Here is a 15,263-nt window from a genome sequence, read left to right as displayed (position 1 = left end):
TGAGTTGGCAACGCAACAGCTGCAGCTGGGAACAGGCTGAGCAGTTCCTGGTGCCACGTTAATCCTCTTAGGAGAGGAGGACGGGTCACCCTCAGTGCCTGCAGAGATTTCATGGATTGGTGGCTCTGAAACTCTTTGTAAATGAAAAAATAACCCACCACAAAACCTTCCTATCTGTTTTCTGTGTTAAATGGGAGCCATATAAGTGTATGTGTGGGTGGACAGTGTGAAGAGAAAGGGGAGACTTTGCAATCCTCTCTGTCCCCAAAGCGCTCTCTCTTTACAGTGAATGTTACCTGCAAGAAAACCCTGAAGAAAATGCGGGGGGAAGTGATAACAGTCATTAAGTATGTAACATGCTCAGGGATAAAGGGCAGATGCAATATTTTGCCCTATCCATTATGGATACAGAAGAGTCACCATGGGCTTAAACTGAAGGAGAATATATTCCAGTTAGACACTAGGAAGTAGTTATCCAAAAAGTTTGCTTTTTTGGAAGTTTGGGCAGAAACATTTTATTTGCACAAGGCAGCCAAAACCTGACAATGTGTCCAGAGCACCTTATTTCAACCACTCCAGGTGCTTCTGGAAAATAACCATTAAAAAAACATTGGCCTCCTTTCTCAAGTGAAAAGGTTTCAATTACCTCTTACATTACTGTGGTTTAGCTGTGAATTCAGTTCCACGCTTTGCAAGGAACAGTGCCTCCTTACAGAGTAATTACGTGCTCATTCCACCGGAAGTTTAATTACACAGCACACTCCTGTATCACAGTTTGCTTCAATATCCTAAGTGCATAATTACCAGCTTGCATTGCCCTGTGGTTTAAACATCTCTGCGGTACAACTCTTTAAAGAGCAGGACTCTTTTAAGCATTAGAGAAAATACAGTTTTGACACATAACCTTATCCTCACACCACTAAACCCTCGGTAATTTGCTGCAGTTACAAGAGCACTTGCTGCTATTTTTAAAACTCCAGTTAGCAAGACTATGTCCCACCTTGTATTTATCGCTGTCCTTAATGAATGTTTTTGACCAGGTCCAGCTGACTTTTGAAATGAGCTTCTGGGCGCTTCTGAAAGCACCTTTCCCAAAGCTCCCTGCCTGTGCTTCTTAAGTCAAACCCATTGTGTTTTTTTTAGATCCAAGAATAGAAACTTCCAGATTATGGTGTCAAAAGTTCACACGACATTGGTTCATGCCAGCAGATTGGTTGCTTCTCTCCATCCAGCAGTATGCAGATGCAGAGCTAAGCCAGGTCTCCCCAGAGCTGTTTGCTGTCCCTGATCTCAGCATGTGTCTGTTCTCTCGGGGTGATATTATAAAAACCAACATAGTTCAAAGAGTTGTAGATGTGAGCACTTTTTTCTTCTCAAGCATGTTCCCATGTTCATATGTGACGTTGTCTCAGCGTGGATTTGCTGAGGGAGTTGGAGGGAGGAGGTTGAACAGGTTGAAACCTCATCTCTGCCTGCTGGGGGTGAGTGCAGTGTACCCACTGCCTGTCACGGAGGGGCTCTGCTGTTCCTCTCTTCTCCCCTTTTCCACTTTTGCTGGATGACTTGATTCATTTTCTTCTTGTCTCCATTTGCTCTGAGCTCTCTGGGGCAGGAAACCTCTTTCCCTGTGCACAGCAACTTCTGTCCCCTAGGCTCCTGGTTACACTGCAATGAAGATTATGATATTCATAACAGCAGCTTTGTGTCCTCCTGGCAGGGCAGCCCTGGGAGGAGAGGACCTCAAGGGGAGCAGGGGGAGCCAGGACCCAAGGTGAGTCCTGATCCTCAGCACTACCTCTGGCTTTGTTTGCTGCAGGCTGTGGTCAGAGGCGTGACAGAGGAATGCAGACTCCTCTGTTAGTGCAGCTGGATGTGTTCATTCCTGGGCTGAGCTGGACTCCTAAGGCTGGGGACTGTCTCACTGCACCAAGCAGAGCCTTGAGGGCCGATGCATTGAGGAGGATGGGATCGCTCATTGTTAATTAAATGCTCAGTTGGGTTTTGGAAATTGAGATGAGGAGCCTGATTGCACTGAGTTAATGCAATGTACGTGGTCAGCAACGTTCTCTGAAAGCAGCCTCACTGGAAAATGGTCAGTCTTTGTGCTCTGCTTGTTCTGGCTGCCAAGCCTCCAAACCTGACAGATTGGTACTGCTCTGGGGCAGAGCAGTGTGAGTAGCAAAGCAGAGCAAGAACCACACAAAGCCTTCAGAAGCACCTGAGATGAGCATGAGGAATTGCTGGGTCTGAATCCCCTAATCTTGGGGACTGGAGCGAGCCCTGATGCCAGTGTTTATTGCTCCATTGATCAACACAGGGCTGAGACAGACCAGCTCATTAGTCCCCTTCTTTGGGGTAACATCTGGGAAAGCAGCATGGTTACAGGGGAAAGATTTTGGGGAAAGAATGAGAATGGATGCAAATCTCAGCCATGGCTGAAGGAACATTTCTCTTTGCTCTCTGGCCACCTTGAATAACAGGAATGACCCGCTGCTTGGGAAGGTGAATCGTGCTTTGCAAAGCACCATCTGCAGCTTTGCTGTCTTCTCCCATGAAAGATGCACCAAAACGTTGGACCTAAAAGGCAAAGGCAGCTGAGGTTACTAGAGATCCTCTCACTGTCCCGACTTCATCTTGAATCCTGTAGATGGTTCATGCTGACCCAGGTCATGCCGTGCAGCCCATGGGGAGAGCAGGCACTAATTGCTTTCTTTCCTTATGTTTCATTTCACGTCTTTGGCTTTAGGGTGAACCAGGCCCACCTGGACAAGTAGGGCCAGAGGGTCCCAGCGGCCAACAAGGCTCTCCAGGTTCCCAGGGAATCACGGTTCAGGGTCCCGTGGTATGTGATCTCTTCCACTGCCTTTTTTTTGTCACTTGCTCTTTGTAGTTAGAACATGTCCAGAAATGGGTGTCTCAATAAAGCCCCCCAAATGTGATCTAGGTATTTACATCATCCTTACTAGCAGCTGGACAGCTGCACTAGAGAGAGAGACGATGATGATCGTTTTTTCATGCTGATGAGGCCCTGCACTTAGTCATGCTGGCAAAAGGCTGCTTTTGTCCAGACTCTCCCTAACGTGCCTTTAATGAAAACAGCCCCGCAGAGTATTCAGGCATTTTTCTTTGCAATGATCATCACTGCTTGGTGAGGAGTGGAGGTGGAGGCTGTCGCGTGCATGTCTGGGATGGTAGAATCCCCATGCACATGCTGTAAAGTGCCCTGTGGCACCGCAGAGAGCAGGAGCAACCTGGGGCATAGATGCAGAGCAGCAGGGTGCTGTTTGCCTTAAAGGATGCTGTGGTGTGCCTAACTACGTGCTTCTGTTTTAATCCAAGGGACCACCAGGAATTAAAGGAGAAAAAGGAGACACTGGAAGCCCTGGCATGCAGGTAATGGTAGACACCATTCCTGCTAATTGTCTCAAAGATTTACCCATTTTTCCCAGCGACTAAGCAAGATTGAAAACTCATGGAGTTGTTACTGTTGTCTGCTTGGAAACTGCCTTTCATTTTGGAGTGTTATCACTTTCCCAAGGGAAACTGAGTCAGTTGGTGCAAGATAGACAGACCTATCTGGAAGCTAGATACAATGTAATTAAAGGTGGGATAACAGTGATTGCTCTGTTTAATGAATAACTCTGTTTCTTCCATCTTTTTCTTATGCCCCCTATTACAAGATGAATTAGGGCAATGAGAATCAGATGCCAACTTTACCCAGCAATTCTGATTTACAGGGCATTCCTGGTGTGCAGGGAGCTCCAGGCAGGGATGGTCTTCAAGGTGCAAAGGTAAAATACCTCACCTCTGAGTTTTCATGCATGGGTGTCTAAAATTCTGCTGTGAGCCTACCAGTAGAGACCTAAAACATCCAGCTCTCCTAATGCACTCAGTGCATAAGTGAATGGTCTTTTCACAAAGCCAGAGGGATTGGGAACAAAAAAAAATGGGCTCATCTCAGATTTGGCCAAATTTGACCAGGTGCCACCCTTCTTGCCTGCTGGGCAGATGCTTTTTTTACCCACTCCTAACAAGCTCCTGTTAAAAGCAGCACGTGGAGAAACCACCCCACTCCTTACTCTTTGAATCCTCTCATTAATAAATGACTGAATTTGGCTTTGCAGGGGGTGAGAGGACTAGAAGGCACAGCTGGGCCTCCAGGACCTCCTGGACCAAGGGTGAGTACTCACCATGAGTGATGTATATTGAAGTCTCTTGCTCAGCAGGGGCTTGTGGTTTCTGCTGACTAGCTGTTACCCAGAGGTGTCAGGGCACAACCCCTTCTCAGGGTGTTACGGGGAATACCTGGCACACTGTGCAGATGTCCACTTTTCCTGCCACTGTCAGTGTAAGAAGAAAAACCTTGGCTTCTTGTAAGCTCTGGGGAAGCTTTGACCCAGAGAGGAGATGCTTGTTTTGCTATTTGCCCTTCCAATTTCTGTGAAACAGGTGCATTTCACTTTACATGGGAAACTGAACCAAATTTAGTTTTAGATGATGGCTGGTGGACCTGATAGTTACTGATTCTCATTGCTGAATTAGAGGGAATTTGGCAGTCCTGAATAGTGTAAGATGGAGATTGCTCACTGCTGTCTTTGCATTGGACCCCACAGTAGTCATGGTGAAGTCAGGTATTTCTGGGAGCTAAGGTTGAATTTAGCTCATAACTTTGACTTGCTCATCCTGGGAAGATAATTTTCACTGATCAGAAGAGCTGCTAATCTCTATTGGGCTTAAACATAATAGCTGGAGAATTAGAAAAGAAAGAACTTCTGGTTGTTTTTGGCTTTTTTCCCCCTCCCTTTATGGCTCCAAAGGGCACAGAAACTTCACAAAGAAATGATGACCAAAGAAGGCACTTCCCACTCTAAGCTGCTATTACTGTTGTAAAGTATTAGAGGCAAACACAGGTCTTAAAAAGAAAATAACAGCATGGTATTAGGAGCCTGAAGAAAAGGGTTATGCTCTAGGCTATGTCTAAATCTGAATATATAATGAAGGATATAAAGCCTGTAGGGTAAAAAACACATTGCAGTTTGGCAAAACTCCGCTTTGCTGGCTTGACTGTAGTTGAGACAGTAATAGGAAATTATATGGACATGACTCATACACGATACACTCTTAACATTGGACTCATGGCTGGATGAGGTACTGACATAAACCTTAAGGCTACAATGCCCTTGCTAGAGTCCTCTAAGCTCAAATTGCTGGTGCCCCTGGAGCTGTAGGAAGATGTCAGCCTCAGAGAAAGAGGAAAGTTAGGAAGTAACTGGACTTTTGTTTGTGTCTTGTGATTAATATCTGCAGGGTTTCCAAGGAGTGACAGGCTCCCGAGGCAGCAGTGGAGAGAAGGGACCTCCGGGTGATGTTGGGCCAACAGTAAGTTTCTGCTTTTGTGTCTCAAAGAAGACCAAGACATGAAATAACTGAGTGGAAACAAGCTGTTCCCACAGCAGGTCTCCCTCGGAGTCTGAAGAATAGTTTTAATTTACACTCATCCTTCTTAAGGAGATGTCTGGATATGCAAAGCCCAGGCTACTTAACTGTTGACAAAGCATTTAACAAATCCCACCTCCCTTTGCTCTCTGTAGATTCACAAGATACACAAAAGCCAACATCTAAACAGTTTTCTGGTGTAAGATTCTACAATAAAGCAGGAGAGTCAGTCCTGAGCTGGAGTAGCCAGCGTTGGGCTTGTAGGGGCAACCACAGCTCTAGATGCCACAGTTATTTCTTCTTCTCAGGCGCTAAAAACCACCTGCTGTGTTGGGAAATCTGTTCTAAGATTGTATCTGAGGAATTTCTGCATCCCTGTTGCTGGTGCTTTATGCCACTGCTCCAGCTGCTGCTTTATTATTCTTAAAAAAGAAACCAAAATAGTCCTATGAGCTCGAAGCTCTTCTAGTCACTGTCATGAGGTCAAGGAAACGACGAGAGTGTTGGAAACAAACTTTGTGCTCCGTGTCCCACTAACGTAACCCACATTCCCATTGATTTTTTTTTTTTTCTTCTGCTCTTCCTTTCCCTAGACTTTTATTTGTTCTTTTCTTTCCTTGTAGGGGCTGCCGGGTCCAAAAGGAGAAAGAGGAGAGAAAGTGAGTTTGTGTGGTGCTAGGCAGCAACGCTGTCACTGTATCCTACACTCAAAAGAGTGGCTGTGGTGACACGCTCCGCAAACTACGCTTACACATATAAACCTGCCTAGTGCTGGATGACTTCGTGTACCTATAGCTTGTTGCCTTTCCATTCACCTGCACAGGCTATGCTGGTGGGATATAAATAATCCTGCATCACTCAGGAGCTGCCTAGTGTCCGTTGTAGCAATGAAGAAGAAATGCCAGCTGAAAACCCATTCTTTGCTGAGAAGTAAAGCAAAAACCCTTGGCTTGACTGAGCTGCTCTTTTTTAATGTATTGCGTAAGAGGGGGCTCATTTGTGATAATCCTCTGGCATTGCCCCAGCACGGAGCATTTGATGTCAGGAGATCTGCGCTACCTTTGAAGGTTATTTTATTGTGAGAGGAAGTTTTTCTCATCCTGGCTTTTGGTTAAAAAGAAACCCCGTGTCTTTCTAGCAGTCTGAGTCTCATTGCCAAGACTGACTTAATGTGAATTAGGCTTCAGACAGGAGTGAGCTGCATTTGACGGACTGCTTTGGGCTCAAGTTAATGCTTCAGTATTGAAAATTTTAACACCATTCTCTTTCCATTCCCACCATCTTTTCCTTTTCTACATGTTTTTTTGCAGGGGAACTTTCCTTTTTCCCTCCCTTGGGTGTTGTGCCAAGCTTTTGTTTCAGCCTGGGTAATCTGCACAGTGATCCAGCCAGAGACGTGTATTTTATAAATGTTTTTTGAAGTATGCAGTGTGTTAGTTATGAATTTTCACAGAGTCAGTGTTTACTTTTAAGCAGCTTTTTGCATTTTTATCACTTTTCCCTACTTTACTAAACCTTTCTAAAGAACCTCTCAGATATGATTTATTCAGAATACAGTAACGGTAAGAATCAATATTCATAAAAGATTTAGACAAAGATAGGATGTTGTAATATCTGATTATATTAAATGTTTTACATATCATAAAACATAGACTTATAGACTTAGCATCTTTTCTGATAAAATTTGAGAGTGAAATTTACTCTCCCTTTTTTTGGCAGCTTCAGTAGTTACTGGGATTCAGTCTGGGCTTTTTGATGTGCAGGAGGACAGAAATTATGGATGTTTTCCAATTCCAATTTTATGGCTTCAGAGCTTTGTGATAGATAAATAAATAAAGCTGCACTTCACAGTAATTAATATCTCTGAAACTTAGGCTGACAAAAAGAATGAGCAGAAAGCTATCATGCATTATGATATTGATGCTTTTAAAAGATATTAATACTTCCTTTTCTTTTTAATAATAAAAAATATTTCACTTTAGGGGGAACCACAGTCCTTGGCCACAATTTACCAGCTCGTTAGCCAGGCTTGTGAGCGGATGATTCAAAGTGAGTATAACCAGCCCAGCTTCCGAGTGTGCTCACGCCTCTCCGGCAGTGGTGAACAAAAGCAGAGGGGAGAGGGCATGAAGCTGTAGCAACCCAGGGAGCTCCTCCATCCTCTGCCGTACACAGCACCACACATAGCAAGTGTCCCATCACAGGCTCTCAGTGCTACATCGCTTTTATTGGGTGGCATTAGCACAGAGACCTGTGAAATATTTATTTGAAAAATCCTTTGTGAAGACTCCTTTATTTCTCAAATGGAAAAGCTTGAAACAAATTTGAAATAAATTATTCTCTTGGTGAGTTGTGCTGATTCCTCTTGAGACAAGGCATTTTTGGCAAAGCTTCTGTGTTGTGATGCGTGAAGAGAAGCAGAGGTTTGCCCAAGGTCAGGCAGCAAAGTCATGACTCAGCTGCCCATCTTCCTCTTCAGCTTCTGGCTTTCTAAGTTTGGACTGGCAGCCTTTTAGCACTAGCTGGTAGTTTTAAATACCTTGTTAGACAACATCTTCTGATTTTTTTTCTCTCTTCTGAATCTACCAGCCAAGGAAACATTAATTTTCTGCCTTGCCTTCTCAGCTCACGTGTTGAAATTTGACTCATTCATTCATGAACATGCAAGGAAACCAGTTCCTGTTTGGGAAGAAAGGTTAAAACCAGGAGAACCAGGACCACCAGGTCCTCCAGGTCCCCCTGGGAGCAACGGAGAAAGAGGAGAAAATGGCATCCCTGGACAGCCGGGCAAAGATGGGTATCCTGGAGAAAGAGGTATAGACAGAAGTGTTCATAAGCATTTGTTACTATATCTTTGATACTTTAACTCAACATTTTAGTGCCTCAGGTAGTACTGTAAAGAGAACCCTGGATATTATCTCATCTGATTACTATTTTCCTTTTGGATTTCTCTCTTTTAGGAAGAGTAACCCAAGATAGATACCTCAAAGAGCAGGGAGCAGACAGGTGTAGCCTACTCTTTTTGCAAGCTCTGCTTTGAGTGGAAGGCCAGTTTGTGGATATTGAAGGATGGAGAGATTGATTTTAGAGGGCAGGAGGCTTTTCTTACAGAAAGACAAAAGAAACAGCCATTTGGATGAACACATGGTGGTGGAATGGATCACCTCTGGGCAGAAATGACAAGTCTTGGAAAACACTGAAGGGACAACTGAAATAATATTGAATGTGGAAGTAGGTTTCTGGAGCAGTAGCTCCAACAACAAAAGCCTCACACATGACTAAAGAAATAGATTAATGTAATATCAGAAAGTGGCATCAGTTATTGCACATGAATGCATGAATGGTGGGAATGCGTTTTACTTGGATTTGCAGACAGCTTTTGTCAGTGGCTCAAGTAATTGTCTGTGAAAATAAAATGAAAAATGTTGGTTTCAGCAGTGTCTTAACACCTCTAAACTTCTGTTTAACTCCTTGCTCTGGCACTGTTCAGTCTTAGCTGCTATCTGCAGAGCTCATCAAAATGTCATGTAAGAAAAAATGGAATTAACAACCTGCAGATGTTTCCAGTCTGTTGAACTGGAAGGAGATGGGAGAAGACAGATCTCGCTGAAAAGCTGATCAAAATATTTTCATCTTAAAAATATGAAAAATGGTATTTTGTCAAAATGCACCCGTTTCACAGGATTCAAGGGCAATTTCATGTGAAAACAGCAAGTCTGACTTACCAGCACCTGGTCGAAGAGATGGTTCATCTTTGTGATTTGTATGATGCATGTGAAGAGCATGGGAGTGGGCCTCACACTCAGACCAGTGCATGAATTTCTCTGTGAAAAATCTCCACTTTCACCCATATCAAGCTGAAAATCAATGCTGGTTGAAGCTGTGTTGGTCATGGGCAACCGGCTACTCTGGAAAAGAGAGCAGGTGCCCAGATGGAATTAAAGGAAACTGGTATTTCTCTGTGTTGCCAAAGGATGTGATTCTCCTTCACTTCAACATCTAAGAGCCTGGTGGGGAGACTGCAGGAGCATTAATTCAGGGTGAAATGCAAAATGAAGTGAAGTGACACTTATCTCTTATCTGTGATTAGGTGCCCCGGGGCCCAAAGGAGAAAAAGGGATGCCTGGAGCCAGTAAGGAAGGGATCCAAGGACCCAGAGGCAGAACAGGTAGAGTGAATACAACCTCTTTGTAGTAGGGCCATCCAGAGCTCACCAGCTGCCCGATTCAAAGCCTCCTTCAGCCTTAGGACCACTGTGGTGGGGCAGACTGACCTTCCCAGCGCAGCACTGTCAGCAGCATCCTGAATGGTTCTTCTCTGCTAAGATATAAGAGATTGCTCCAGGCAGCCTCTTCCCTCTGGTACCCATTCCCCAGTAATGTTGTATTTTAAGGACCTGAGACACATTGAGGGAGTTTTAGTTTTGCTGCCTTTTTGCATGCAAGACCAGATGCTCAGGGAATAGAAACTGAAAATTCAGCTCGTGAAACACACGGAGTTTTGAGTAATCTGTTAGGATTTGGTGTACTCCTCCATCCTGATCCCTGTTTGCCACCGACGTAACAAACCAGGCACTACCAAGAGAGTGTGGTCAAACATATTCTGCTGTATTTAAATTTTTATAGTTGAGATGTAAAGACACAAAAAACAATGACTCTGGGATGAATCTCAGGTTCCATTTTTAGCCAAGATGGGCACCTTTAAGGTCAAGAATAAGCTCCCTAGTTATTGGAATTCAGAAGAGGTTTTCCAACAATACTCAGAAAATTAACTACCATATAGGATGGAGAAAATATAGAAGAGGTATTACACAGCTAAAGTAGATGTGCTACAGCTTACAGTGCTTCCCCCTTCTTCAGGCCCACCAGGAGAAGTTGTGCTGGGGAAACCAGGTCCGAAAGGTTACCCTGGAAATGCTGGTCCTCCAGGCTTTCCTGGTGTCAGAGGGAAGCCTGGGCAGTCTGGACATCCAGGGGACTGTGATATCTCTGGATGTTATGGAGCAGGTAGAAGAGGTAAGTTCTAACTATCTCAGTGCAAAAGTTATGATTTTTAGAACAACTGGTCTCACTGGTTAGTTCTCTTAAGCTAGGCAGAGACCTCTGTTCATCCTTCAGGCACTCAGTCCTGCTAGAGCCTCCTTTGCAAAGCAATCAGGATGATTCACATGCAATTCATAATGGATAAAAGCCAGTTCAATTGACTGCTCCGCAGCCATCCTTCACAGACTAACACATAACTGCAGCAGCAGCCAGGCAGGTGGAGTGATCATGGGGATATCTTCAGTTCTTAATGTCCCCAACAATGTTTCCATGGTGGATAAAGAGGAACTAATCTCAGTTCCTACACATACATTTCATGGAGGCTCAATTTGTACAAAGTCCTGGGAAATGAAGAAAATCACTGGCACCAAACAAAAGATTTACAAGGGAAAAGAATTAATTCTACACCATTCCTTCTCAGTACTTGACACTGATTTATTCATTTGCTCAGTGGCCTCATCTCCTTTCCACACACAGATTTTATCCCCTGACGGATGGTGCGGAGGCAGCTGAAGACATTGCTTTGCCCTGGAAACCTCTGTGTGAGAGCTCCACGCACTCCAAGAGAAGCAGCAACCTGAACACCAAATGTGGTGTTTGTGTTTTTTTAATGTCCCATCATTTCTGTACGGACAAGTCAATCAAACACTACAGCCACCAAACCAACCTGCATTCAGATGAGACATCCATCTGCTTTTCAGCACTGCACAACTGCAATGTTCAAACCCACACTGCATGTCCCACAGCAAGGCAAAGACACAGTCAGAGGTGCAGGCTGACAGACTTGTAAGAGAAAGAAATAATGTATTGAAACACTCAGAAATAACAGATAACTTTTGCCCATTTGTCTGCTTGTGGTTTATTTTTGTCTTGTTATTCTGAGTCCCCAGCACAGAGAACAACAGCACTTCACGCCCAAAGATGCAAATCCACTGGAGCAAAACCGTGTTTTCTGTTGGTTGACAAGGTAACAAAGTTTAGCACCATTTTGACTATTTCTGCTTTTGACAAAACACTGATGGTTTCCTTGCAGGGATGTTATGTGCACAAGCACCGCAGACAGCATGATAACCTTCCCGTGATGCGACAGACCCCACCGTTTAGCCTTGTTCTCTGGGGCTTGGTAACCGTCGAGCAAAGCCCTAGATGAGACAGAGCAGAGCTGTGTGCCGAGAGGAGCTGGAGATTAACCACTGGCCTTTTCCATCTCTGCCTCCTGCAGTCTGAGGAGCTACTTTACATTTTATCAGGAAGAATATTGAATAGCTCCGAGTCTGGCTTTTATCTATATGACATGGAGGTAATTGTCAAGTCACACCCCCTCTCCTTATGTGAGCCGTAGTCTGATACATACCCACAACAAGCCATAGAGATACTGATAAAAATGTTCCTCCTCCTTTGCAATCGGTACTTAAGGCTGTGCTTGGTCACACTCCTTGTCAACTGCCCCTGCTTCAGAAACAATTGTGTCTGAACTGTGATTTAAACCCGGAGCAACAAAATATTTCATTTTTTGCAAAAGTGGAATGAAGCAAAAAGTATCAGCACAGATTTTTTTTCAAAGATGTTAAGAGGCAAAAAATGGAGCATCGTGCGTATTCCTGTGCTCTTAGTTTGGATGTGGAGTTTCTGCAGCTACATGCAGACTGGTAGCTGGGTGTTCATACAACTATAGCCAACCTTTGACAACTTAACAGCAAATACATCCATATTTAGAAATCAGATTGTCACATAAATATCAAAGAGAAAGAGGTCTACCTTAAGGTAATGAGGTTGCTTAGACACAGAATCCAAATATTGTTATTTCTTCTTGTCATTATGGAAAAATCCAATAGAATTAAAAATTTTTTGCTAATGGAACATTTGAACATATCAGACTTGTATGGGAGTCGTCCTACAACAAAAGACACATAAAAATATGATTACTGCATCCTGTAAGTATTTAAGATAGTCCTTGGCTTAATGTATGTTCATTCTCTAGAAACTCCCAAGAATTAATGTTTTCAGTATGACATACATTCCCTTTGGAAAATGTAGGAAAATGCATAGAAATACCACACCAATAGAAATAACATTTCTGTTCACTTTAGAGCTTTCCAGAGTTGCCTTGACATATGAAACAGAAATCTTTCTAGCTTAGATGAAGTGTTGCTGCAGACAAAGCTCCAACCAGAAGAAAAAGTGGAGGTCAGAGGAGCTGAAGTGTGCAGTACCTTGGGGACACGGTGTTCGGAAGAGATGCATTCGCTGGGACAGACACCCTGCAAACCTGTTGGGGAGGTGTAGGTGTTTCCATTGGGTTGATACAGGTCAAAGAGCTTTTGATCTGTGTTTTCCCTATCCTCTGAAAAACAAAGGCGTTCTGAAAATAAACCCACCCCACCTGCACTAAGCTGCATCCAGAATGGTTCTGCGTTTAGCACTGGATATAAACCCCAACACTAGTGGCAGCTGGCAGATGCAAAGCAGTGGGCAGGAAAGGCAAGGAGGTAAAAGGGGTGCACAGCAGAACCTAAAATCGTTCCCATGACACGCTCACAGACTGGGGAAGGTAAGCAGGCCAGTGTGGAACATCTCCACTGCGCAGGTAATTCCGCTTCCTTTCAGATTTAAATTAGTGCAGCCAAATTTTGTTCTGAACTTGCTGTTCTGTCTGTTCAAATCTAGTAACTGCAGGTGATTTGACACAGAGCTCCTTTATTTTTCTTTATCGACTGCTTTTGAAAGTTACTAACTCCATCTGCCTGCCTGCCTTGGGATTTAATCTATTTGGTAGAATTTCAAGTGACATTTGCTTTTATCTGATTGTTTCAGATACAACAGAAAGGGTCAGACTTTAACAAAATTGGGTCCCAGAAGGGCTATTGATTAGGAGACAGACAACCTGCACAAACAACTTGTCCATTTATGTTCCTAAACTTTGTCCCATGAGTGGTTTTATTTACTTGAAATCATGGATATTTAGTCCACCCAGTATCACAGAGCATACGTGCAAGTGCTTTGCAACCCAATTCCTTGAAGCCAGGGAGCAGTTCTGCCGAGGGATTTTAGGCACTGAGGGTGTCCTAAGCCAGCAATGAACATTGCATGTTATTAACCAGCAAAAAGAAAAGATTTCAGCGGTTGGAGAAACCCAGCAGCCCTAAAGGTGGAGGTGCAGGAGGCTCGGGAGACCCTGCCCAGCCCGAATTGCGGTTCCCTCTTCTGTCAGCCAGCACAGCAATTTGTGAGTATTAATATCCCACGCTCTCCGCTGAGCACAACCTGTTGTTTTCCCTCTTGGGCTGTTCTTTAGCACGCTTTGTACTTTTCTGGCCCCATTTATCACTTTTAATGCAAACTGTAGTTAAGAACAGTGTCGTTCGTCAGCAATGCAGTTTAAAAAATGGTCTTGCAGATCTTTCCTTAGTAAGGGCTTTGTTCTCAAAGCTTTAATTGCTACAAATAAAAATCCGGATATTAGTTTTTCTGGATTTAAGCCTGTTTTCTGGATAAACCAGAATTAATATCAGTGCATAAATTTAACATGTCCTCGTGAAATCCCACAAGTTCCTACCATTTCTTCACCTTTGCAGACCAATGCCTGTTTACCTCCCCTTCTGTTCAGTCCTTATAAAAATCCTTTGTCCTGATTTGCTCATTATTACTGCCCTTAAGTGAGCTGTGTCATAGAGACTTTCTTTTCCACACAGTGTGTAATGTGACATCATATCTTCAGTTTCTTTAAAGCTTCTATCCTCCAGTCCTTAAATTGCAATAAATTTGCATTTTCAGCCCTGTTGCAGAGTTTGACCCAGCTCATGCAGCTGGATTCTGGCAGAGGCTGAGGACCTTTCAGAGACAGATTTTTTTTTTTTTTGCTACAAGCATCATTTTAAGGTATTAAAGCAGTTTCAGGGGTAAGATACAATAAGCACAGAGGACTAACGAGCAGCACTGCTAACAAGCAGCTCTGAAAAGGCTTTCTCCAGGCTCAGCAGCTTGGCTTGACCGTATTTAAAGGGCTGGAAACAAAAAAGGCATCCTGGGTGGGGATGAAAGTTCTGCAGTGGGGGAGAGCCCATAGGGGCTGTCAAGGCAGGTAAGGCTGTTATAGGGGATTTTCCTTAGCACTATATGTGAATTTTACATCTCACACGTGCATCTTTCTGCCTGTCTGTCTCTACGTAAGTGGATTTCCTCGAGTCCCGTTTCTTGATAAATGTCTGAAGAGAAGTTTATCCCAAAGGGAGGTGATACACGCCATGTGGATTAGCTCACTGGAGAATGGATGATATGTTAGAAAACAGTCCTGAAAACAGCTGGGGAGCTGGGGATTACACAGATCATCCTCAGGTAAAATCCTCTGCGTGCCTATGGCTGGGAAGATGACCCAGACAGTGAGCATTAGGGAACCAGAATGTAGGAAAAAACAGAAAAACTGAGGTTGTTACAGCCAGGTTTCTATGGCTTTGGTCTTCTTCCATTCATGGCTAATGGAGCTGTACTGGTGGAAAGCATGAAACACTATGGTGAGGATATGATCTCTCCTCCACAAGTAAACCAGAAAAGATCAGCATCTGTGTCTGCTTTCTGTGCTGCCTTTGGGGTCTCTGAGCTTAGTTTTGCACTCCCAGATCCTGAAAAAAACAGTTACTTTGCTCTTGGTCTCTTCCAAGGCAGTTTTAGAGCTCCTGCTGTATTCTAGTCTTGCTTCCTCGCTCTTCTTCTGATGTCAGCTTGTTCAGTCACATCCTGGGAATAGTTCTGAGCTGGGAACATCACAAATGTTAACAGCCTGGCTGC

General features: G+C 43.9%; 1 protein-coding gene across 1 annotated transcript in view; it reads left to right on the top strand.

The window, feature by feature from the left end:
* The window catches only part of COL20A1 (collagen type XX alpha 1 chain), a 44,736-nt gene extending 33,506 nt beyond the window's left edge, over positions 1-11,230 (top strand). The window contains exons 28-39 of the mRNA XM_068416280.1: positions 1,718-1,771; positions 2,747-2,842; positions 3,340-3,393; positions 3,738-3,791; positions 4,125-4,178; positions 5,308-5,379; positions 6,060-6,095; positions 7,419-7,485; positions 8,062-8,250; positions 9,527-9,604; positions 10,296-10,451; positions 10,956-11,230. Of these exons, the coding sequence (XP_068272381.1) occupies positions 1,718-1,771; positions 2,747-2,842; positions 3,340-3,393; positions 3,738-3,791; positions 4,125-4,178; positions 5,308-5,379; positions 6,060-6,095; positions 7,419-7,485; positions 8,062-8,250; positions 9,527-9,604; positions 10,296-10,451; positions 10,956-10,969 (924 nt within the window). The 3' untranslated portion in view covers positions 10,970-11,230. The remainder of the gene's footprint in view (positions 1-1,717; positions 1,772-2,746; positions 2,843-3,339; positions 3,394-3,737; positions 3,792-4,124; positions 4,179-5,307; positions 5,380-6,059; positions 6,096-7,418; positions 7,486-8,061; positions 8,251-9,526; positions 9,605-10,295; positions 10,452-10,955) is intronic.
* Positions 11,231-15,263: the final 4,033 nt, after the last annotated feature.

This window comes from Nyctibius grandis, chromosome 19 (assembly GCF_013368605.1).
Source record: "Nyctibius grandis isolate bNycGra1 chromosome 19, bNycGra1.pri, whole genome shotgun sequence".
In the NCBI taxonomy this organism is placed as follows: Eukaryota; Metazoa; Chordata; class Aves; order Nyctibiiformes; family Nyctibiidae; genus Nyctibius; species Nyctibius grandis.
Note: the sequence above shows the minus strand (reverse complement) of the source record. Positions and strands in the feature narration are given on the sequence as shown.